The sequence below is a fragment of the Myotis brandtii genome, unplaced genomic scaffold, assembly GCF_000412655.1.
Source record: "Myotis brandtii unplaced genomic scaffold, ASM41265v1 scaffold658, whole genome shotgun sequence".
NCBI lineage: Eukaryota > Metazoa > Chordata > Mammalia > Chiroptera > Vespertilionidae > Myotis > Myotis brandtii.
Genome location: NW_005370558.1, coordinates 301,136 through 325,276, shown reverse-complemented (window position 1 = coordinate 325,276; position 24,141 = coordinate 301,136). Strand labels below are relative to the sequence as shown.

The 24,141-nt window shown below is 44.0% G+C and overlaps 1 protein-coding gene across 1 annotated transcript in view; it reads right to left on the bottom strand.

The window, feature by feature from the left end:
* DENND1A (DENN/MADD domain containing 1A) overlaps nucleotides 1-24,141 on the bottom strand; it is a 455,803-nt gene that overhangs the window by 135,192 nt on the left and 296,470 nt on the right. Inside the window, 1 exon segment of the mRNA XM_014528906.1 lies at nucleotides 7,962-8,087. Coding sequence (XP_014384392.1) covers nucleotides 7,962-8,087 — 126 coding nt within the window.

Sequence of the window (24,141 nt, the reverse complement as noted above, 5' to 3'; positions counted from 1 at the left end):
CGAGATTCCATTTCTTTGTGAGGGGAGCATAGACTGGATGTGATGTAGCTGTTTATTTCTGAGAATGTATACACACCCCATAAAAAATCAGTGTGGATGCATGCTCAATGGGGAGTAGAGGGAAGGAAATTTATAACTGTATCCTCTAATCATCATAAATTCCATAATGTCCTCCATGGAACAAACCCACCACTCACTCCACCTTCTGCTCCTGCGCCTCTACTATGGCTGGGGTATGAGAAAGAATAAGGCAAAATCCTGTTAAGAGGCTCACATGTACCTGAAGTCATCACATGTGCATGTTATCACTGTTTGAAAATGGACCAGAAAGGTTTCCTTTTCAGAGTCTCACTGAAAAAGTAGAAGACCCTAAAGTGATATCATCGACTTAAAACACCAGAAACAGCAACCATTTCTCTTTGCTACAGCTTCCACAAAGATACAGTATTGAAATCAGCCACAACGGGATCAGCTTACTCCATTAATGTACTTGTGTGTTGTACTTTCCTAACTAGAACCGAATATTTACTGCACATAGTGATTTCACAGAGGGCGATCCTCTTCAATCCTAACTGGCTACCATGCAGCTGCCTTTTGTGCCTTTGTTTGACATTTATACATTCACGCTTGGTGTTTGTGTCAGATTACTCTTCTCATGCTCGGAGGTGAAGCTGTGGATGTTTTTTTTTTTCAAAAACTAAGCATTGATATTGTACAACACTGAAATGTGACCACCAGTCTTTCTGATGCATAGCATGGGAAAACGGGTATCATTCATTTGTTCATCCATTCATTCAACACACACTTAATGAGCACCTACTAATATTTGACTATGTCAAGAATACCAAGGAGCACAAAACATGGTCCCACCCTAGGGGAACAAAGTAGGAAAGCAGCCAGATTATTAAATGGATTTAAAAAATTCTTAGAATTTAAAGCTTAAAATTCCTTCTGGATAGTCTAAGATACACTAACTGTAATATTTTTCAAGTATTTTAGAACAGAGGAGAATTTAATTTTCATCATATTTAGTGGTGCTCTTTGAAATCATTCGGTGCAGCTTGATCATCCTGTTTACGTGTATTTCCTGCCAGTTCTCATCTCTCACTTAAGGACCTACTTTTTATGGGTAGTCAGTCTACTTCTAAAACAATGGTTCTCAGTTCAGCCATCATTCATTGTGTGGCTCCAAGGTGCCAGGACTCTCAAACTGTGTTCCTGAGCAACATCAGTGTCCCGGGGAGGTGGACAGTGGAGATTTGGTGCCAATATCGGACAATGGTCCTCTTATCCCAATAAGCAAAAATGTTTTGATGAAATAGAAAAAAAAAGATTCTCAATGATATTTTCTCTTGTGCATTTTTAAAACTGATTCTAATGCATTTCTTAATTTTAAACTCTTGGTACCTACCACCCCCTCTAGCCTGTAAGTGCTGGTGAGCAATAACATAAATAAATAAATATCAAATAAACATTGAAGGGATTAATATGTGATTTCTTACAAATCTTTTTTGTATCACTTGAGATAGAAGACAAACTCTCACAGTAAAGGACAGGAACAAACAGGCCAGAATTGAATTGTTTTTTGAATGGTTTCAGGGAGTCTGACACTTGCTTACAAGTATGGCCACCACTCTTCCAGGACGTGGCAGTCTCTGTCTCCTGCTCTTCCTCCTTTACCTACCTTCTTGTCATCCGGGAATGGTCACTATCATTTAGTTGATATTTACTACCAAGAAAAACATTGTGCTGACTTTTACATGATTATTGTTATTTTTCTCAATAGTCCTACAAGGTTGGCATTATTTCCATTTTAGGGATGAAAAACTGAGGATTAGAGAGGTCAAGTGACTTTAAGGCCATCTTCTGGCCGATGACAAGAGCCAGGATTAAAACCCAAGTGAATCCAAAGACCATACTCTTTCCATCACACCTGGTGGCCTCCTTAGCCATTTAAGAGCTACAGAGCTATGGGTCCCCAGTGGTGAGAGCACCTCCCCTTATCCCTGCTTCATTCCCAGGACATGATCTTAACTTGGGATGAATACTAACATGAAAAAATGGTCCCCTCTCTAGTCCATAGACTCCTGCTGTCAATGCATCTGTTAGCTAGGCCTGTAGGTTTTGGCCTATAATTCCCTGTCTGCTTGCCCAAAATAAACTAGAAAATAAGAAAGTCTTTCACAAACTTTTCCCACAGAGCATTCATAGGTACATAGCCATGCTTCACAAACACACTACTGATCACTTAAAAACAGCATGGGCTTTGTGTGGAAAACAATTTAGTGGTTCTTCAAAAAGTTAAACATGAAATTACTGTATGGCCCAGCAATTCCACTTAGAGGTATACACCCAAAAGAAGTGAAAACAGGCCCTCAAACAGATACGTGTACAGGAATGTTCATAGCAGCATTATTCTCAATAGTTAAAAGGTGAACACAGCTCGTGTCCAACAATAGATGAATGGATAAACAAAATGTGGTATATCCATAAGGTTAGAATATTATTCAGACTTAAAAAGGGATGAAGTTCTGACACATGCTACAATGTGGATGAGCCTTGAAAACATTATATGAAGTAAAGCCAGACACAAAAGGACAAATATGGTATAATTCCCCTTATATGAAACATCTAAAATAGGCAAATTCGTAGAGATGGAAAGTAGATTAGAGGTTCCCAAGGGCTGGGGAAGGGGAAATGGGGAGTTATTGCTTAATGGATATAGAGTTTTTTGTCATATAGGGCTGTGAATGTAATGAATGCCACTGAATTATATCCTTAACAATAATGAAGATGGCAAATTTTATGTTGTATATCGTTTACTACAATGAAAAAGACCAAAAAGCATGGGCTCCAGGACAGATGTGGATTCAAGTCCCAGCTCTGCCCTTCCCAGCCTGTGTGGAGGCACACACACCAGAACCTATTGTTTAAGATTCCTCAAACCGCTTTTTCCCTTTAGCACCAGATGGAGGCACAGATAAATGAGTAATGTCCCTCATATGTGTCCTGGGTGTCTGCTGCTGGCCTAGGTGGAGGGCAGGGAGCGCGCCCCATGAAGGCTCTTCATTCTTCCCATTTTTTGAGCTGCTCCGAGGCTGAGTCCAAGAAAATTTGCTTCCCTACCACGTTGTGATGAGTTGGCACCCACAGTCAGGCTCCTACACGCAGACTTGTATTACTCTACTCAGAAGGCTTTGAAATATAACATTTCAAAGCTTTATTCATAAAGATGTTTAGTGGAATATTAATTATAATGCCCAGATATTGGAAATAATCTGAATGTCCAACATGAGAAAGTGGTTATAGCCATTATGGTAGCTGTACTTGATAAAATAGTATGCAGCTATGTAAAAATGCATATGTCATGTTAAATGAGGAGAAACAAACTTTTAACTTAGATTTGATAGCAGCTATATAAAGACTTTGCATAATGAAAAATAATTAAAGAGAATATACAAAAGTTAGTTGAGGTACTTTTGTTAGTTCAGTGTGACTATAGTGCTATTTTAATTTTTCTAGTTTTGAAATATTTTCCTATTGCTTATTACACTAAAATCACAGATAAAAAGTTTTGTGTTTTTTTTTAAATCATGAGATCAATGGTGTTACTCAACCAGGAGACAGATATATATGGTGTTTTCTGACCTGCTCCAACACAGCCTTGCCCATTCATGCTTGAAAGCCAGGCTATCAATCTGCTTTTATCTTAACTTCTCTGTCTTCCAGGGGTTTTAGGTGGATAAATATGACTCAGCAGAATCATGTACACAATCAGGGGCTGTAAGGAAGGTGATGCCAGCAGACCCACAGCTGAAGCTGGAAGCCAGGCCTCTGGGGACGAACGGAACAAGCCGGACTGGAGGAGCTGGCTGCTGCCTGCACTGCCTCCTTCACAGACACCCTGGCTGGCTGTCGACTGCCCCCAGCCCAGCATTCACCTCTGCGGGCAGGGGCTGTACTCTACGCATCCTGGGGATGCCCAGCCAGCAGGTTGGTCCAGAGAGCACCACATGAGCTTGTTGAATAAACAATCGCAGATGCTCCATCTATACTGGCCTTCCCAGAAGCTGGCACAGAACAGGACACATCTTAAAGTACCAATAGCCATCCGTTTTGCCTTCTGATCTAACATTTACCAAGGATCTGCAGCGGACAAACATGGGAACATACACTTTCACATGCACTGTCTTAAGATGAATCCAGGTAGCATGAGCTATGAAATGAGAAACTGAACAGAAAAAAGGATGAAATTTCTAATTTCATAGTCTATTTTTGAAAGTTCTTTAAAACTAAGGCTACTGTGCTATGAAATGTCTTCAAAGAGAGGGCGGCGGCGGGCTAGTCATATTCAGATTTCATGATGACATAGTTTTAAACAAAGGAGAAGTAAAAGTAAGATTCTTGTTAAAATTCATTTGTTCTGCATAGGCAGGAGAAAGGGGAACTTTCAAGGCAAATTCAAGAACCACACTGCTACCCACATCCTCCACAAGTTGCAATCTTCCACCAAGCTGAGAAAGGATCCTTGGCTTAGCAATTAAAATCATTTGTCTTTTATCCCCTTCTTGCCAAAAAGGACCCCAGCCCTAACTAGTTAATCCCTAACACACACTGCTACTCCCAGAGTTGCCTGGCAACTGCTAGGAGGCGTGTCAGAGAGCAAGAAAGGCCTAAATAAATGAGCTGCAGCCTGGCTGCGCTTGACATGGATAAAGGGGGGTTTTCCGAATGGAGCTGCCTGGCTGCTTGTGGTTCTGTCATTTAAGTGGAGATGAACAAGTTGGCTTGGCCGATATTGTTAAATATCTTGGGCTTTGCACCTGATATTCTCCGGGTGACTGAGAAATGGGTCACATGCCCTGCGATTTGCAGACACTCTCCCCTCTGCCGGCAGCAGCCACCTAAAGCCTACAGAGAGAGCAGGATGCAATGCACTCACGCTGAGCGAGACCCAGCCCCAACCCCAGCCCAGAAGCTTCCCTGTGCCTTTATGTCTTTCCATCCACTGTTCCCAAATATACTCATTGATGCCTGCACTATGCCATGACCCATGCCCAGTGCTGGGAGCACAGAAAGAAAGAGTTATAAAAGTAGAACATGTGCAAACCAGAACAAAGACAGGTGAGAGGGTGTGGTGGAAGGAACCTGAGTTTTGGAGTCAGGATGACCCAAGTCTGTCCCCTGGCTCTCCTACTTACCAGAAGTCACCCACAATCTGAGCCTCTATCTCCAATCTGTGAAATGGATAGTAAAGGGCAGTGGAGGGGAATTACTGAAACAACTGAGAGATGAACCGAGCTCTGGCCTTGGGGAAGGCTGCTGAGCAGGTAGGAGACGTGGCTGTCGCTGGACACCCTTTGAGCTCACTTCCTGACCCTCAGGAGAGTCCTCTGGAACCATTCCCCTGGCCCTGAAGAGAGGCACCAGTGAGCACTGTCGAGTCCATCATGTTTCATGTTTAAAAACCAAGCCCCTGGGACTGTGCAGTGACCCGAGTCTCAGGACTGCACCCACCGGCCCAGTGGGAAGCCACACTCCACACCCCACAAAGCTCTCCACTTTGGCCTATTCTCCCACTGCTGGCTGCTGCTCAGATCCGCCCGGCAATCTGCCTTAGAGGCGCTCCCGTCCGCCACCACCTGCTCCGGCCACCATCTTTCTCCATCACCTTGTATATCAAAGGCCTTCAGTGTACTTCATCCTTTGACCCAGTCAACCCATGTCAGGGATTGTGCCTCAGGAAATAATTCAGAGCATGCATGAAGATTTATCCAAAGATGCTCACCACAGTGTGGTTTAAAATTGTGAAAGGTGCCTAACCAAAGCCCTAGCGCTGGGCTGATGTGATGGCCTTGGTACTGATTTCAGATCGCAGGAACTTGATAAAAGTCTCTGCAAGTGGGGCCCAGGCTGCCCTTCTAAGAGGCCCACAGGTGATTCTGATCCACAGCCAAGACTGGGAGCCACTGGAGTCACTTGATAGGATATGCACAGCCATTATAAATGATGTTTTAAGAAGAATTTTCATTTGCTATGAATAAATGCTTACAACATACTAAAAGACAAACCCAAACAACCGGGGACTAGATTGCTTTGCTGGTAATTTCTCAACTGCCTAAAAGTAAAATCCCAAAACCAAAACCGAAATGAAACAAAAAGGACCGAAAAAATCCTGGGACCTAGGTAGAAACATGCTAACATGTTATCTCAACTCCAGATGATAGGATTGTGGGTGTTTTCTCATTCAAGTTCTCAGTTACTTTAAACATTTCTTAACCGGAGCTGGTGTTTTTATAATCAGAGAAATACAAGTGGCCTGAGGAGGCTGCTCTATCCCCTCAGCACGGGGAGTCTGCCACTCTGGAGGCTCGTCCAGGTCAACATCCCCCACATCACCCCCATGGGACAAGTGCAAGTACAACCATAAACTTCTCCAGAGGAGCAACCTGTGCCTAATGGTATGCCCAGCAATACATACCAAGACTCAACCGCCTCTGGATTCTAGACATACTCATGGCAACGATAGGATCACTGTAAGAGTGGACTACTCATGTCTGTCAGTTCTCAGCTTCCCAAGGAAAGGACTGAGCCAGTTGCCTCATCCTCATTTTAGAGATGGGAAGACGACAGTATTTTCCTTGAATTATACCAGCTCTCAAAACAACACCATACCTGGCTGGTTTGGCTGGGCCCAAGGTCAGGACCAAGAATCAGAGCCACCTCCCTCAGAGACAAGCAAGACATGATGAACTTGCTTTAAACCGAAGGGCCTTAGAGGACCTAGGAAAGAATTTCTTAGGAAGCAGAGAGTGCATACCCCCTTCTGTTATGTGACCATGACTGTGCCTGAAGCACAGGCAGCATAGAGAGTCAGGCCTAAGTGTTGATGGAAGATGAGGAGCAAGGAGGGTAGTGGCATTTGGCTGCTGCTCCCTGCGCACCACCACCCTGGCCACGTCACAGAGAGTGTGACCTGGCTGAAGAAAAAGTACGGAGTCTGCTATTACTCTGTGTCTCACTTAGACACATGATGGAGTCATAGTGATAAGAAAACGTCCTTACCCTACAGGCAGTGTGACCCACTCCAACTAGGCTGGCTGGGCTACCATCGCTCCTGAGAGAAAAGGGCTCTCAGCCAAGTTCCCCTCCAAAGTTCTCTGCTCCATGGAGTGACCCAGGCCCCTGGGCCAATTTCTCCATTCTCCTTGGCCAAGAGTAGGCTTAATAGAGGGTATCAGATGCAAACTTTTTATTGAAGTTGGGAGAGTTGGTACTTTCATTGGTTTTACGGTTCACCTGTTGTCTTCATACCTTAACAATAACTAGTTGTTATTGTAAGGGTATCACAGGCAGGCAGGCAGGGGATAGGAATGGGGCCATGGGGGCTTAGAAAGGTTGAAGGGCCATGAAGGTGGATTACACTACTTCCCAGTCCTCAGCATACTTTATAGTCATTCTCACCAAGACCACCTTGGGAGCCTCTAAGAAGTGAAGCCCCCAGGATGCTTTACTTTCTCAAGGGTGGGGATGAGGTTCCTATAGAGGACAAGGGCAGTGAGGCAGTGGGGAATCATGGCTTTGGGACCAACTGGCTCCTCCACTGCTTAGCAAGTCACATCTCTTCTCTGAGCCTCAGTTTCTGTACTGGTAAAATGGAGATGATTATTGCTACCTCAGTCTTACTGTGAATCCTCAGTGAGAGCTGGGCACTGTAGTTAACAGAGGGATCTTTGCATTCACAGGAGCAGTTAGTGTGCCTCACTCATGGCCATGAGGCTTCCTTGTGCTAAGAGGTAGGGATGCTCCCTGCCCCTGTCCCCCCCAACCCCCATACAGATGCACAACCTCTTCTAGGTGAATTCAACAACCAGGCAAATTGCAGGTTTCTCGTGGTCCCTGAGGTATGTTTCTTAGCCCTGACCAAACATGGGTTTATAACATGCCAACAAGTTACTCACTGGCTCAATTTTCAGAGCGTTCCGGTAGCTGCCGAAGAAAGCGGCCTGGGCCTTGAGGAAAGCTCTGGCCACACCATCGCCAGTGGTGGTGGAAACCTTCTTTAGCCGGCTCTTCAGTGAAGAGATCTAGTGACCGAGAGAAAGGAGACAAGTTGAGGGCAGGGCTGGAGGAGGATGGCTGGCTAAGAGCTCTAGAAAATCCCTGGCCTGAATCGACTTGTTCCCTTGGCTGCTGGGAGAGCAAAAATGCACTCAGTGTGGGGGCAGGTTTTTGACATTTAAATGAATGTTGCTTTTATTAGAGCATATCTAATGAAAACACAAACAAACCACTTTCTAAGCAGTTACAATGAGCCAAGTAAGTGCTTCACATTAAATTTCTAATTTAATTATTTCAGCAATCCCGCAAAGAAGAAATTAGTGTTCCCATCTTATAAGGGTGAAACAGTCTCAGAGACGTTAGATCACATGCCTGGGAACAAACCTAAGAAGTGGCCAAGTCGGAATATGAATGGAAGCCTGTCATCTGACCCCAAATTACACAAAAATATTTAGTTCCAATTCCATTCCCTCTTCACATTACTTACAAATATCAGAGTAAGTGCTTTACAATACTTAATATATTATCTACCTATATATATAAAAGGCTAATAATGCTGTGTTTGACTGGTCGCTATGACGCACACTGATCACCAGGGGGCAGATGCTCAACGCAGGAGGTGCTGAGCTGCAGTTACTTGGTAGCAGCGGTTCTCAGGTGATGCACCCCAAAACCAGAGAGGAGGGGGCCCGATTCCTCACGGGCTGGGCGATTCCACCTTTGGCCGTGGGTTATATTGTTGCTGGGGCACTGTCAGCCCAAATCTGGTTTACTGCACACTTGCATTTGCGTTCCCCACCCTTTACCACAGCAACTTTGCAGAATGCCCTCTCGCACTCTGGGACCCCTTGGGGGATGTTGGAGAGCCAGTTTCAGCCCTATCCCCGCAGGCCAGGCCGAGGGACCCCGCTCACTCTGCAGATGCTGGGGAGGGACCACAGGGGGTTGGCTCCAGAGCATGTCCAGCCCAGCTCACCCAGTCCCTGCCGGCCACCTTCTAATTAACTTCCTTTCAATGTGCATGAATCCGTGCACCAGGTCACTAGTGTATAATAAACAAATATATGTTATTATATAGCTCACACCTTATACTCTAAAGCAGCGGTCGCCAACTGGTGGTCCGCAGACCACTGGTGGTCCATGAGGTCTGAAAGGTTGGCGACTGCTGCTCTAAAGGAATAGTAGAAGCTTATAGATAAGCACTCACATGCTAAAATAAAATAGATAAGAAAGCCAGGGCAATGGGAAAAGTAGCCAGGAACAGATTTAATATGTAAAGATAAGCCATAAGGTCTTACATAGTGGCTAGAAATAAACTTTTGACTTAAGAGCCTCCTAGTGGTCAAAGCAAAAAGGGATACATAAGAAGTAGTGAGATTCTTGGGTCCATCCTTGTATTACAAACAAACCAGTTACCCAGCTGAACACAGATTTTCTTGAAAGTGAGAACTAAAAGAGATTCTTCCCATGAGTTCCCAATGTACGAATGACTATGACGTGATGGCTGTTGCCTTCAGTATCAGACAGCATCAAGCTTCCGGGTTTGTTTCTAATATGCCCTTCATTCATCTCAGGATTGCACAGCTGCTGGGCACATCATTCACACCGTGTTCCATGTGAAAGGTGTCCCTAGAATTGTGCAATGTGGTAACCTCGAGTCATTCATTTACTCAACAAATATTCATTATTTCCTCAGTGCCTGGGACTGTGTTAGGTGTTGAGGATACAATGGTGAACAAAACTAGACATAAGCTCTGCCCTCATTAAGGTTACACTCTCGTGAGGGAAACACCAATACTGTGACATTGCTACTGTGATGAACCTCTGACAGCTCACCAGGGAGGTCAAGTAAAGCTTCCTGGAGGGAAACAGCCTTGGACTGAAACCTGAAGGATCAGCTAAGAAGTCGTCTAGGCCAAGGGAGGGAGGAACAGTGTACCAAACATGGGGAATAGCATTTGCAAAGACCCTGTGGTGAGGAGTCCAGAGAACAAAAAGGGCTGTGGCTTCAGTGGAGAGAATGAGGGGGAGTATGGCTTAGAATGAGGTGAGAGCAGGGGTCAGAGGAGCCTGTGAGAACACTAAGGAATTTCTTCCTTTATCTTGAGAGAAATATAAAGCTAATGACTGTTTTTAAGCATGTGGGTGACATTTCACAGGCACATTTCAGGAACCAGGGGCTTAGATAAAGGACTATCTAATGGCTTGACATTATCTAAGGATAAAATTAAGAATAAAATAAAAAATTAGATTCAGGTGGTCCATGAATCATCTACAAATTTTTAATATGAAGGAGTGATGATCATTTTAGGAGGCATAGGTTCCATAGCTTTCCTCAGAATCCTACATAAACAAAAACTAAAACAAAAACCATTAAGAGTAACTGATCTGGGATGGACTATATATACCTTTAGAAATGTTCCATGAATATTACTTCTTGTTACTAAGTTTTTTTAAAAAAATATATCTTTTTAAAAAAAATACATTTTATTGATTTTTTTACAGAGAGGAAGGGAGAGGGATAGAGAGTTAGAAACATTGATGAGAGAGAAACATCGATCAGTTGCCTCCTGCACACCTCCCACTGAGGATGTGCCCACAACCAAGGTACATGCCCTTGACCGGAATCGAACTCGGGACCCTTCAGTCCGCAGGCTGACGCTCTATCCACTGAGCCAAACCGGCTAGGGCAAGATATATCTTGTAGTAACAGAGCTGAGGGGCTGTTCGCAGAGCGAGCTGAAGATGAATACCAGAGGACCTGCATCTCAGCTGAAGGACAGCAAATGGACCTTTTGAAAGTCATGATCTTCTTCGAAAAGGTTCTCCTTGTGTGAAAAATGAGCTTTTGCCCAGTCATCTTCTTGAATTATCAGAAAAAAATTTCCAGCTCAACCAAGATAAAATGAAATTTTCCACACTGAGAAACTTCGGGGTCTGTTTGCTCCACTAAAATTGCAAATGGAATTCAAGCCAGTGCAACAAGCCCAGTGTCTTCCACTTCTTCCACACTCACACCTTTCACTGGATAATTTGAGGGGTAATAATGAGACCACTGGATTTGAAAATACTCCTTTTTAAAATATATTTGTACTGATTTCAGAGAGGAAGGGAGAGGGAGAGAGAGAGAGAAATATCAATGATGAGAGAGAATCATTGATCAGCTGCCTCCTGCACACACCCCACTGGGGATTGAGCCCAAAACCTGGGCACGTGTCCTGACCAGGAATCGAACTGTGACCTCCTGGTTCATAGTTTCATGCTCAATCACTGAGCCACCGTAACTGGGCTGAAGATATCTTAATGACCCATCACAAAGTGCATTAATGGAGGAATCACACTTGATGGTGGGATATAAACTTGGTTTACTGCAATGCAGTGTGCTGACCATGGAAATGGAGGGGCTACATTTTGTTTACAGTTTTTTTTTTACTATAATTTTATGTATACAACATTAAAAGTTCTGACACATGAGAACTGCTGTCAAAAAGAAAAGATATATCTTACATACCATAAAATTCATTCATTTAAAGTGTACAGTTCTGTGGGTTTAGTGACAAGGTCGTACAATGATCACTATTATCTAATTCCAGAACATGTTCTTCACCCCCAAAAGAAGACTCATTGGTAGTCACTTCTTATTCCCCACCAATCCTCCTTCCCCACCCTAGCCCTAGGTAACCACTGATCCACTTTCTGTCTCTATGGATTTGCTTATTCTGGACAGTTCATATAAACCCAATCATACACCTATGTATGTAATCTTTTGTGAGTGACTTCTTTCACTAAGCATAATGCTCATTATGAATAAGGTTCATCCATGTTATGGCACTTATCAATACTTTATTCTTTTTCATAGGTGAATAATATTCCATTGTATGGATATACAGCATTTTATTTATTTATACATCAGTTGCTAGGCATCTTGACTATTTCTAGTTTTTGGCTATTATAAATAATGCTGCCATAAATATTCATGTATAAGCCAAAAGGACACATGGAACACAGTGCTTAGCACATAGTAGGCCATCAATAAGTGTTTACTGAGTACAGGGGAAAGAATCCTGTGTTGTTGTTGTGGGGGCGTACCATATGCTTGGACAGTCAACAGAGTGTAGGTAGGACTGACATTCTCCTCTGGTAAGTCAGAAGGACGGGAACATGCACTGAGAGGGTGGTCACCCCATCTCTGTTTGGAGGCAGGCCAAGGGAAACAATTTTCCTCTGGAAGCAGTTTGGACTTTGCCTCAACATCTGAGTGTAAATACCTGGTTTATGTGACCTTCCCTATTCTGGGACCTATGAGTCCCTGAATCATAGCGGTGGGTGCTCCATGAGAAGCAACGCAGGCCATTTGGCACCCAGGCAGACTGCCATGGACTTTCAACCCGAAATAGCAATGTAAAAAAGACACATGCTTTTTAAAAAAATTGTTGACACTATAACAGATGTCTCCCATTCCCCGCTCCTCCCCTCTTAGCCCTTCTTTACCCAGGTCCTTCCCCCACCTTCGGGCCTTCACCACACTGTTGTCTATGTTCATGGTCTATGCATATATGAATATATGTTCTTTGGTTAATCTCTTCCAGTCCCCCACAATCCCCACCCCTCTGAGATCTGTAAGTCTGTTCCATGCATCCATGCCTCTGGTCCTACTTTGTTCATCAGTTTATTTTGTTCATTAGATTCCACATGTAAGTGAGATCATATGGCATTTGTCTTTCTCTGACTTGCTTATTTCGCTTAGCATAATAATCTCCAGGTCTATCCATGCTGTTGCAAAGGGTAAGAGTTCCTTCTTTTTTTTTTTTACAGCCGCATAGTATTCCAAAGTGTAAATGTACCACTGTTTTTTTATCCACTCATCTACTGATAGGTACTTGGGCTGGTTCCAGATCTCAGCTATTGTAAATAATGCTGCTATGAACATAAGGGTGCATATCTTCTTTCTGATTGGTGTTTCAGGATTTTTAGGATATGTTGCCAGAAGTGGGATCACCGGGTCAAATGGCATTTCCATTTTTAACTTTTTAGGAAACTCCATACTGTTTTCCATGGTGGCTGCACCAGTCTGCATTCCCACCAGCAATGCATACATGCTTTATTAAGACGTTAAAAATACTCCCCACTCCCCACCCTCCAAGTAATAAAAATCCTGTCCCTCCCAGACACTTCCATCCTTTGAAACGGTGCAAGCCACTGTCACTCTTCTTCCAGCTCCTCAAAGGCCTTGGGCCACCTGTGCCGCAGATTATTCCTCACTTAACCTTCCCTGGCCTTTCCAGTTCATCCAGGAGGTGTTTAATTACCTAGGATTCACAAGCTGCTCTTCAGGTGAGCCTCTCCTAATGGCCTCATTACCATTTTACACAAAGAGGTAGTCGCTGATGGTAACTGAGCAAACACGAGTGTGTGCCTTCCCACCTGCCCAGCTGGTCTGAAACCAGCCAAGTGGTCCTGGGCTCTTGGTGCCCCTGTGACCACTTAGGCCAAGACTTCTGAAGACCTCTCCTCACCCTGCAACATGCGGAAGCTTTTGTCAGCACTTCAAACTTGGGAACTTCAAGTGTATACACATCTGATAACTGGTGGTAGCATTTTGTCCTTTAAATAAAACTGAGGGAAGAAATCTAAGGCTCAAATAACCCAGTCAGACATCTACAGCTGAGCTTGCTGAGTACTCCTGGAGGGTCTGATCAGATCCCTGACATCGGGGTGCTTTGGGCGTAAGTTGGAGGTGGCGGAAATGCGGATGAGGATGGCTTCCTCCTGTAATTAGGCATCATAGGAGGCAGGCAGAAAACAAAGGGAAGGGAGTACAGAGTTGAATTCATCAGTGTCTCCCATTGTAGTTACTACAGCATCCTCCAGCCAGCCTCCCAGGACAGATTCTGATGCTGGATCCCCTACTTCTCTTTTCATTTCCACCATTCTCATGTCTTATCAACACCACCCTAACTATGTCCTGAACCTGCTCTCTCCTCTCAGAGCCCATGACCTTGGCCCTAGGCCCTTCAGGACCATCAGTCTCTCTGTCCCAGACTGGTGGAGCAGTAGTTTCCTAGACGGGCTCTCTGCCTCCAGTTTCCCCTCAATGCCATCCACCCAGAGCTGTCCTAGTCATTTTGGGAAAACATGAATCTGATCAACTCAACCCCTCCTTCAGATCCTTCAATGCCCCCACCCTTGTCCACCAGGACCTTCAGAAAACCATCCCAATTCCTCAGAGCAGCCTGAGGCTTTCCTCAGTTGGCCTGGCTTCCCTCTCACAGCCCCATGGCAAGTTGTACTGGACTGATACTGAATTTCTATTAGAAGCACATATGACTGTCCAGTCAACACACACGCCGACAACTCAGAGGGAGCTGTCCCTGTCCCTTCCTGTCCTGCTTGAGAACATCTCTTCACCCTCTGAAAGACCAGCCAAGCGTCCATCAATGGGGCCGATGAAGTATGTGATACCACATCCTCACTATGAAGCACAGTATAGCTAACAGAATGTGGATGTAGTCTGTAAACTGACATGAAAGGATGGCCACAAAATATTGCCAAATGGGAGGAAAACACGCGAACTGCAGAGCAATATGTACAGCATGAAGCATTTAAGAATTATATATGTACATATCTGTAGTATAAATCTAAAATGCCATGTATCAAGCATTAACCATGCAGAGATGCTTTCTATTTTATGAACTTTTGATTGTTTTGATTATCCTTTATAAAAAAGCATATGTTACTTTTATAATAAAGAATTTAAATGAGGTATTTTTCTTTAATAGTCAAATTAAACACTGCCTTGGGTTAAGGGAAAGACGGAAGCCAGATGTCCCCTCATCTGCAAAGCCTTCCCTAACCCCTGAGACCTGGCTAATGACACTGCCTGGGCCCCTGGGACTGCATAGGTGATTCTTTGGTGAGTTGCAGTGTCTACCATCTTTCCTGCCAGACTCCGAGTTCCCAGAAGGTCCACAGGGCCTGGTCACCCAGCAGTTTCTTCTGAATGAAAGAACTGATGGCGAGTGTTCTGACCTCTTGCAAGGCATTTCCAGTGGCTGAGCCTCTGCCTTGAGGCAGGTCTAGGATCACATTTGGTCATTAGAAGAAAGTGGTCTTAGTTGGGTAGGGTTGGGGGAGAAATTGACACTCATTCTGTCCCCTTCTGCAGAAGGCCATCATTAAGGTGAAACCCAAATTGCAAGGCAAATGGACCTGTGGTTGCTGAATGAGTTAACGTGGACAACTAGACCAGTCTTATACAACACCACAAACGCAACATGTCCAATAACAAATGCAGTGTTCCCTTCCCTCCCCGGCTCCTGTTTCACCTGGTCACAGTAGGCTCTACCTCTCAGGTCTCCTGGCTTCACCTGCTTCTCCATCCCCCTGCATTCCGCATGCAGGAGAGAGTAGAGCTTGCATCACATAAGCCGAAGTCTAAGGTTAGAAATCTGGCCTCCCTCTCTTAGCCTTTCTGAGCTTCAGTTTCCTCTGCTGTGAAATGAGGCATCTGCAACCAACATGCACTGCGAGGACAGAAATATATTGGGCGTAAAATGGATAATGGATGTGGCGGACGGCCTAGCTTTTTGGTATCAGTTCAGGCTTCATCTTTTACCTGGACTGCAACAGCCTTTCACAACTGGTGGCCCTTCCTCTATTTCCTTTTTGGTCCAATCCATCCTTTGCATTGAACTGTCTTCTTGAAACAGCAGGTTGAATCTTATCACTCCCTCTAAAATCTGCAGTGGTTCCATGCTGCTAACATAAAGTGCACATTCCTTAGCACCATGTTCAAGGCCTTCTATGGGTTTCCCACGTTGTCTTCTCTTCAACTTCAGAGGCCAAGAAATCATCCCTCGGCCTGGGATGTTCTTCATCCTACTCTCTAACAAAACCCTCCTATAAAAAAAATTAAAAAAGCCTCTGACTCTCTGTGATGTCCTCTGTCACAACAAAGAGCTCCTTCCCAGGGCACACCTGTAGCTTAAGTGGATGCCTCACCTTTGCAGGCCCCACGCTGAAGCTGTGCTGGGACAGAGTTGCACAGGACCAGGGCCCAGCTCCTGACATGCAGTTAAGGTCCCCCAGCCCAGCCCAAGTTAGCTTATTTCTGCTTCAAAAGGGGCTCTCATGTTGTTTACATCACTGTCCTATCATTTAGCCTTTTGTCCAACCAGAAGTTTATATATCTTCCTCCCCACTAGAATGAAAATAACCCTTGCAATTCATATGGACACTCAACAAATACAGAATTATTTGTCACTTGGTAGCGCCTTGAGTGGGAGGGAGGGGAGAATAAGCATGGCATACTGTTCATCTGTCCTCCTCTAAGACTCTCCCATCCATCTCTTTCCATCAGCACTGGCACCTTAAGATCATTCAGCAGCTTCCCTATTGTTCTGAAGACAAACACTAAAGTCCCAGCCTGGCCTGCAAGGCTCTGAGTGATTTGGCCCCAGCCTCGTTCAGATGCGAGGTTCCTGCATCCCTGGTTTTAGCCACACCCTCCGGGCCCTAGTTGCACTGGCCTCCCTCACACCCTAAGGCCTTCACATAGGCTAGTTCCTCTGCTTGGAGAGCTCTCACTACCATCCCTCCCTAGAATTCAGCACCGTCCAACAGGACTTTCCGTAAATAATCTAGCATATGTGTGATCCAACGTGGCAGCTGCAACTGAGCACTTGAAATGTGGCTAGTGTGACTCAGGAATTGAAATTTTAAATTTTACTTCATTTAAATCAATTTAAATAGTCACATGGGGATAGTGGCTAGCATGTTGGACAACGCAGGGTCCTAGACCAAGTACTACACATCCTTCAGATCTCAGTTCAAATATCACTTCCTCAGTCTGACCTCCTCAGACTAGATAGCGGTGCCCCATTTTATACTCTCACTATACATTTCCTTTAGGGACACACAACGATGTGCAACAATCCAATGTCTGTCTCTCTCTTCTATTAGACCGAGCACTTAGGAAGGCAGGGACCATGAACATCCTCAGCGTGGCACCTCAAGTAGAGGGACAGTTCTTCTAAATGTCTGGCTCAAGTCAGCCTGTGCAGGGGCCCCTGAAAAGGTGCATTACTTGCTCAGTGTCAGATTTGGAGTTTAAAGATTTTTGTTGGACAATTCAGATACCCAGCAGCAGCTGGGAGGGGGCAATAGAATCACACTTTCACTGTGCCTTTAAAAAATGGCCCCCAAGGACTAAGGCAAATGGATTCTTCCTTTCCTGAATAAAGCAGGCGTCAGGGCTCTGTTACAGGGTCTCCTGGAAGATGTCTGGGTGTGGACAGGGGCGGAGGGACTACTTACTGCTGCGCTGTCCTGTCCTTGGGGCACATCTACACTGGCTCCCTCTGCTGTCTTCGCACAGACACAGTGTTATCTACTTGTGCCTCGATTAGTTCTTGCCTCAATTAGAAGCAAAAAGTCTTGCTATGTAAAGGCAATCCCACTTCATTCTCTTTCCCAGTAACAGTTTCTGGGAAAACCAGGAATTTACCAGGAAAAAGGAACGGGAACTAGCATTTATGAAGCATCCCTCTAGGTACCAACTGCTGCGGCAGGTGTTCTCATACCCAGCACTGGATGAAAGTTTCAGCACCACTGTGCTAGGCAGGAGTCATCCCCATTACAGAGATGAGGAAAGCGAGCCCCAGCCTCACGTCACACAGCCGGTAGCTGGTGGCTGGTGCAGCAAGGGGCAGAGGCCAACGCCAAGCCCAAGCCTGTCTTCCTCTGAAGTCGGTGTTATTCCATTATTTCTCACTGTTGCCAGGATTTCTTAGGTTAGCAAATTGGGTTTGTCCATGATACTGGTTTATTTCCCCCCAACTTAATATATCTCCATTATTGCTTCCTCTCACTCCTTGCTTTTCTGTTTCTTGAGAACATGGCTGTACCTTGACCTCAGTTGGCTTTAATTGCTTCTTCTGCATCCCATTTTCCCCTCAAAGTTACTGTTCTCCATGGGGGAGTGGGGACTGTGCTAGTTAGGCGGCGCTCGGAGCTGGAGCTGGCTCTGACCTCAGGGGCCCAGGTCTCTGCTCCCTCTGTCTCTCCTGACATCTCACGGGCTGAGTATTAAGTCAGAAAGTTAGAAGCAAGCATTACAATACTAAGCAGCTTTTTTTTTGTCAGAGAAAAGGATTAATTTTCATTATGTGAAGGCTACCTCACTTTGTGCTATAATGGCTGTGTTGAGCATGCTATGAACAAACTATCAAGTTCTTAGGACGATATTCTTGGAGTAAAAAATACAATTTCAAAACAAAAACAAAAAAGACCCATTTCCACTATCTGCCAAATAAAGCTAGGAGGAGTGTGGCACAAGCACTGCAGCTCTCCCCAAGCGTGTAACCCCTACCTCAGCATTTTATCCTGAGACACACAGCAGCAAAGACTTGCATTTTTCTATTTGTAAAGCTTATTTTCCTCCATACACTTTTTTATTTTTGCCCAGAGGAAGTGAAGTTGTCTTTGTTTTCCCTATAAAACAATTTAACTTCAAAACATACACACACACACACACACACACACACACACACACACACCTTTCTTAATGCAGCTGAAAATCTGCCCAAGCTATAGGAAGATGGACTCAAAGTAAATGTGTATTTAAATTACTAGGTGGTCATTCAATAAAAAGATTATTTCTAACCAAATATGTGCATGCTCGTATGCCTATATATATATGTATCTGGGAGTGTTTTCAAAGAAGGGTTTTCTCCCCATACTTCTGGCAGTTTAAGTTTAAAGGTCAGATCTACACCATCACCATGTTTCACAATGCAATCTGTGCAGTGCCGCGTAATGAAATGGTTCAGTAAAGGTGCTCGTAGAAATTCTTTTAATTAGGTCTAAGGCTTTTCAGTTGTCAACATGAATAAACCAAGAGCCATTCTCTTGCAAACACAATACGCAAAATAAAAATGTAAGTTACCTTTGAAAAAAGAGAGATGCACTTGCAAAAGGAAAGTTATACATGGATTTTTTCTTCTTTACAACATACCCTCTACCAATTAAAAAAACACACACCAGATCTTTCAACAACAACATGGACAGCAAATCAAAAATAAAGGGGCTGCTCTATTTCTAATGAACTAGGACACCATGCCTGGTTCTAATGAAAAGTGTTTGGAAGAAGACTCAAGTTAATCATAACTAAAACTGTTTATCAAGAGACTAATGGCTTTCTTTGTGAGCAAAGGCCATCTTCCCATTTAACTACAATTAATTCTACAGATCAGTGGTATTTCAGTCAGACATGTGATATCCCATAATGACTCCTGCAAATTGAATGTTATCTATTAAAAATGCACCAAAATGCACTTTTCCCCTCCGCACCACTATCTGAGGCCCAAAAGCTGAGCATATCACAGCAGGAACATCAAGACTTGCTTTTCAAAGCTGTGTTGACAAAATAAACTACTTGGATTTGGATTTTTTTTTTAGCTGTCAGTTCAAAGCTGAATCTAGGGATTGAAATATGCAAAATGAAAACTCTAAGAAAATGGTAGGTTGTTTGGGGAAGTTGGATTGTATTTGCATTGAGTTCTGATGGAAAAAACAAAACTAAATAAAGGACTCAAATCACCTCCAGTTCAGATTTACAGATACAAGTTGTTCATAAAAGCCAGTTGGCCTGAGAATTGCCATGGAATGGGGGAGTCAAATGGAGAAATGGCAGCATGTAATAAGCAGGTGTAATAAATCAATGCATCGACTAATTAACCAATGACTGAATAAATGAATGTGTAGCAAACCCTGAGCATGAGGTACAATACCCAACAAATAATATGTTGGTTTACACTGGATTCCAATGGTCCTGAGTTCAAATCCTGAGTCAGCTGCTATTAACTGGATGGGGTAAAGTAACTACCATTACTTTTTAAAGGATTGTTATGTAGATTAAATATTAAGCTTTTCGCCAAGGCCGGCGTGGCTTGGTTGGAGCGTTGTTCCATACAAGGAAAGGTTGTGGGGTTCAATTCTCAGTCAGGTCACATACCTACGTTGTGGTATTGATGGTACAGGAAGGCAATCACTCAATGTTTCTCTCTCTCTCCCTTCTCCCCTCTCTAAAATCAATAAGCATGTCCTTGGGTGAAGATTTAAAAAATAAGTCAAGCCCAGACAGCGTGACTCAGTGGTTGAATATTGACCTATGAACCAGGAGGTCATGGTTCGATTCCCAGTCAGGGCATATGCCCAGGTTTCGGGCTTGATACCCAGTGTGGGGCATGCAGGAGGCAGCTAATCGAGGATTCTCAATGATCACTCATGTTTCTATCTCTCTCCCCCTCTCCCTTCCTCTCTGAAATCAATAAAAATATTTTTTTTTAAAAAAGTCAAGATTTCCAATGCACCAAGCACAGTGGCTGGCACACAGCTGAAGCCTAATAGGTGGTGCCTATTCTTCCATGCTAGCTCAACTCCAAAGTCAAAACTACCCAAGCCATTATTTTAGCATAAAAAACGAATGATGGGCTCACAATGAACATTTTCTAGGGCATCAATTACTGAAATGTCACTCATTATGCTAAGCCTGGTGGGTTTATTTAGTGACCCGAACTCGGGTGTGTATTTGGGAGTTAATGAAGTGCCTGGTGTTTACACAGATAAAAGCAGGATTTGTCTCAGCAGCAATCTGGGCTGAATGGATATAGATCTCCGCGCTTAGGGATACGGCCAGGATGGATCCAGGGTGGATCACATGGATGCAGCCACATGGAGTGAGATATCTCCCAAGGGGATTTGGGCATCTCCACCTCCTCAGGGGAGAAAATACAGGAAGGGGGGTGGGAAGTGTGTATAATAGATGTGTTTCACAGTGTCCCTGCTGTGATGAACAACTTGATCCACTTACAGTTCCAAACACATGATGCATAAAAGAGCTGACAGAAATTCAATTCTTCAAAGAAAAGCATCTGCTCTCTAGTGGGAACGGCCAAATATTAAGCAGTTTTAAGGCAGGGCAAAGACCTAGAGGAGCACACTTCATTATCTGGATAGCCAGAGTAAAGAAATGCAGAGGATTACAAACGAACGAAAAAGTAGCCGAGATTCCACGCATTAATTACCCAGAGTAAAATGATTCAAGTTGAATCTTTGTTACGACAAATATTAAACCCAGCTGTGTTTATGTAGCAGTTGTGAAAAAGAAGAAAAAAAGAAATCCGTGTACAATATCTGTGAGCTCTGCCAGTTAATTGAATTTGCTGGCAGCACTTCCTCTACCACGAGCCAAACATCCTCAAAGATAAAATGTAGCTTTTAAACAGACCTGGGGAAAACGGAATCAAGAAATTTCAACCATTAAAACACAACTCTTTACTGGTATGAAAGTAAAGTAAAATTCAGTAATGAAAGGAAGGAAGTCTCTTAAACATTTACTGCATTCCAAAGCTTGGAGCTGCGGTTTATTGCTGAGGTCTCTTCTGATGTCCCACAGTGCTCCTGCTCCAGCGTCTTTAATGAAGTCCCATAAACTCCCATAAAATACTCGATTGTTGACAAATCATGCACACACACTCAGGGCAAGGCCCACTGGGCCACGATGCTCCTTCCCTTCCTGCCTGAAATGAGTAAGTCATGGGGTGGACACTCCTGGTGAGTGGTCCAACAAGAACAGAGACCTCCAGGCAATCCTTTTAAAGGATGAAGGATGAAAGACTGGACAACTGTAAGAATTCCTTTCAGCAAACTGTCCCCCGACCCCAAGTCCAATATCAGTAGTCTGGGGTGAGGGGCAGCTTTGGCCAGATTCTCGGAACCAGAGAAGCAACAAGAGGTTGGGTCCAACACTCAACCTTCAGTCTGGGACTCAGTGCAGTGCAGATCTTATCCCATCATTCCTTGGCTTAATTATCTTAGTTCAGTGGTTCTCAACCTTGGCTGCACATTAGAATCACCTGGGAATCTTTTTAAAATCCTGATTTCTGGGCCTCATCCTCCGGAAATTCTGTTTCTTGGTTATGGGGTGAGGCCACAACATTAGTAACAAAGAAACAGAATTTCCGGAGGATGAGGCCCAGAAATCAGGATTTTAAAAAGATTCCCAGGTGATTCTAATGTGTAGCCAAGGTTGAGAACCACTGTCTTAGTTGATTCCCCACTGCCCAAAATATGAAGCTCAAATGTGTGGTTATGACAGAAGGCCACTCCTAATCTGGTCCCTCCTGTCTACTTCTTTGGTTTCACCTTTTGTCCCTCCCAACCACCCACCCTATGTTCCAGCTGGACTAAACGATTAATCCCTGCCCAAACACATCCACTTTTGTTCACACCTCCAGCCTCTATTCGTTCTGTTCCCGCCTCCCAGTATGCTCCTCTCTCCTTTTCCAGGAACAGCGACTGTTTCCTGCACATCTCCATGTTCCTAAGGCCCAACACACTGAGCCGACAGCCAAAAAACTCTTGGCTGGAAAAATAATCTCCATTCCTGAACTGGCTGTAGATCTGCCCATTTGGGATACTGAACCAGAAGTGTCCGGGGCTCCTGCAGATGGAGGCGAAGCTGCTGGTGTGAAGTGTAAGCCGGTAGGAAAGCAGCAAGAGATGTGCCGGGAGAGGGAGGCAGACTGGATCATAAAGGGCCATATTCTGGAGTTCGAATTTCACCCAGAGGGAGAACAGGGAGCCATTAAATGGTTTAAATAGGGGAGTGATAGATGCATGTTCCATAATATTCCTTCATTTATAGCAAGAGAATGGCCTGGGATTGGAGAAGTGGGGGCGAGACTGGCAGTCTGTCCTTCCATTAGCTCTGTGACTCACTGAGAATGAGTTTCATGTCTTAATCATTTCTGCGTGCATATACCCAGTGCAAAGCACAGCACATAGTAGGTGTTCAGGAAATGGCTGGTTTATTAAGTATATTAGACAAAACTGTACATATTTGAAGTATAATGTGATTTGACATAAATGTTATGAAATAATCACAAGTCATCTAATTAACATGTCTGTTACTTCAGTTATCTTTTTTTGTATTATTGACATGGTCACTATGCTATATAGTAGATCCTCAGAACATATTCATGTTATAACTGAAAGCTTGCCCCTTTAACCAACATCTCTCCATAGAAAATCCCTGTTGAACAAATAAACATTCTGCCAGCGAACACTAACAATGTATGCTTTCACATGGCACAAGGAGTACTTAAGACTATAAGGCCTATACACACAAAGATTTACCATATTTTTCCGTGTATAAGACGCTATTTTTTTCTAAAATCGTTAGACTGAAAATTGAGGTGCATCTTATACATGGAAGTCAGCCGAAGAGGGAGCCGCACTGGTGCGTAGCTGCCCATACCTTGTCAAACAGGCTTTCTCCAATCACGAGCCTTATTGTTACTGACGTCAGCTGATGCTGTAATTGGAGGTGGAGGTGGGGAGCATTCTGAGCCCATAAAGATGTCAAAAAAATAAGAAGATAAATACCAGTAAGCGATGGTCTTACTCTGCAAAATTCAAACTGAATGTAATAAGCTATGCAAGAGACCATGGAAAGAGAGCCACAGAGAGACAAATTGGACCTCCTCCCACTGAGTGTATGATCATACAGTGGAGAAAACAGGAAGAACAACTCCTTACGATGCCAAAAAAGAAGAAGGCCTTAAGAGAAAAACCAGCCACATGGGCAAACTTGGAACAGAGGCTTTAAACTTGGATTATGGAGCAGCGCCAGAGTGGCTTATGTGTGTCAACCAAGCTTATTCATTGTCAGGCAAGAATGTTTGCAAGCGAAATGAACATTGTTGATTTTCCAGGAAAGGTAAAATGGTGCTTCAATTTCATGAGGAGAGAAGGACTGACCATGAGAACACGAACAAAGTTAGCTCAGAAAATGCCACCAGTTTATGAGGATGATCTCACATACACTGAGTGGCCAGATTATTATGACCACCTGACGTTTGTAGGCAAATTAGCCGTACACTGCATCGTATGGGATATGGAAGCCGAAGGCCTGTTCGAACACCTTAGCTGTCTGCGGTTACCAAGAAAAAACGTCTCCGATTCACAAAAGAACACAAGGATTGGACAGTCGAGCATTGGAAAAAAGTCATGTGGTCC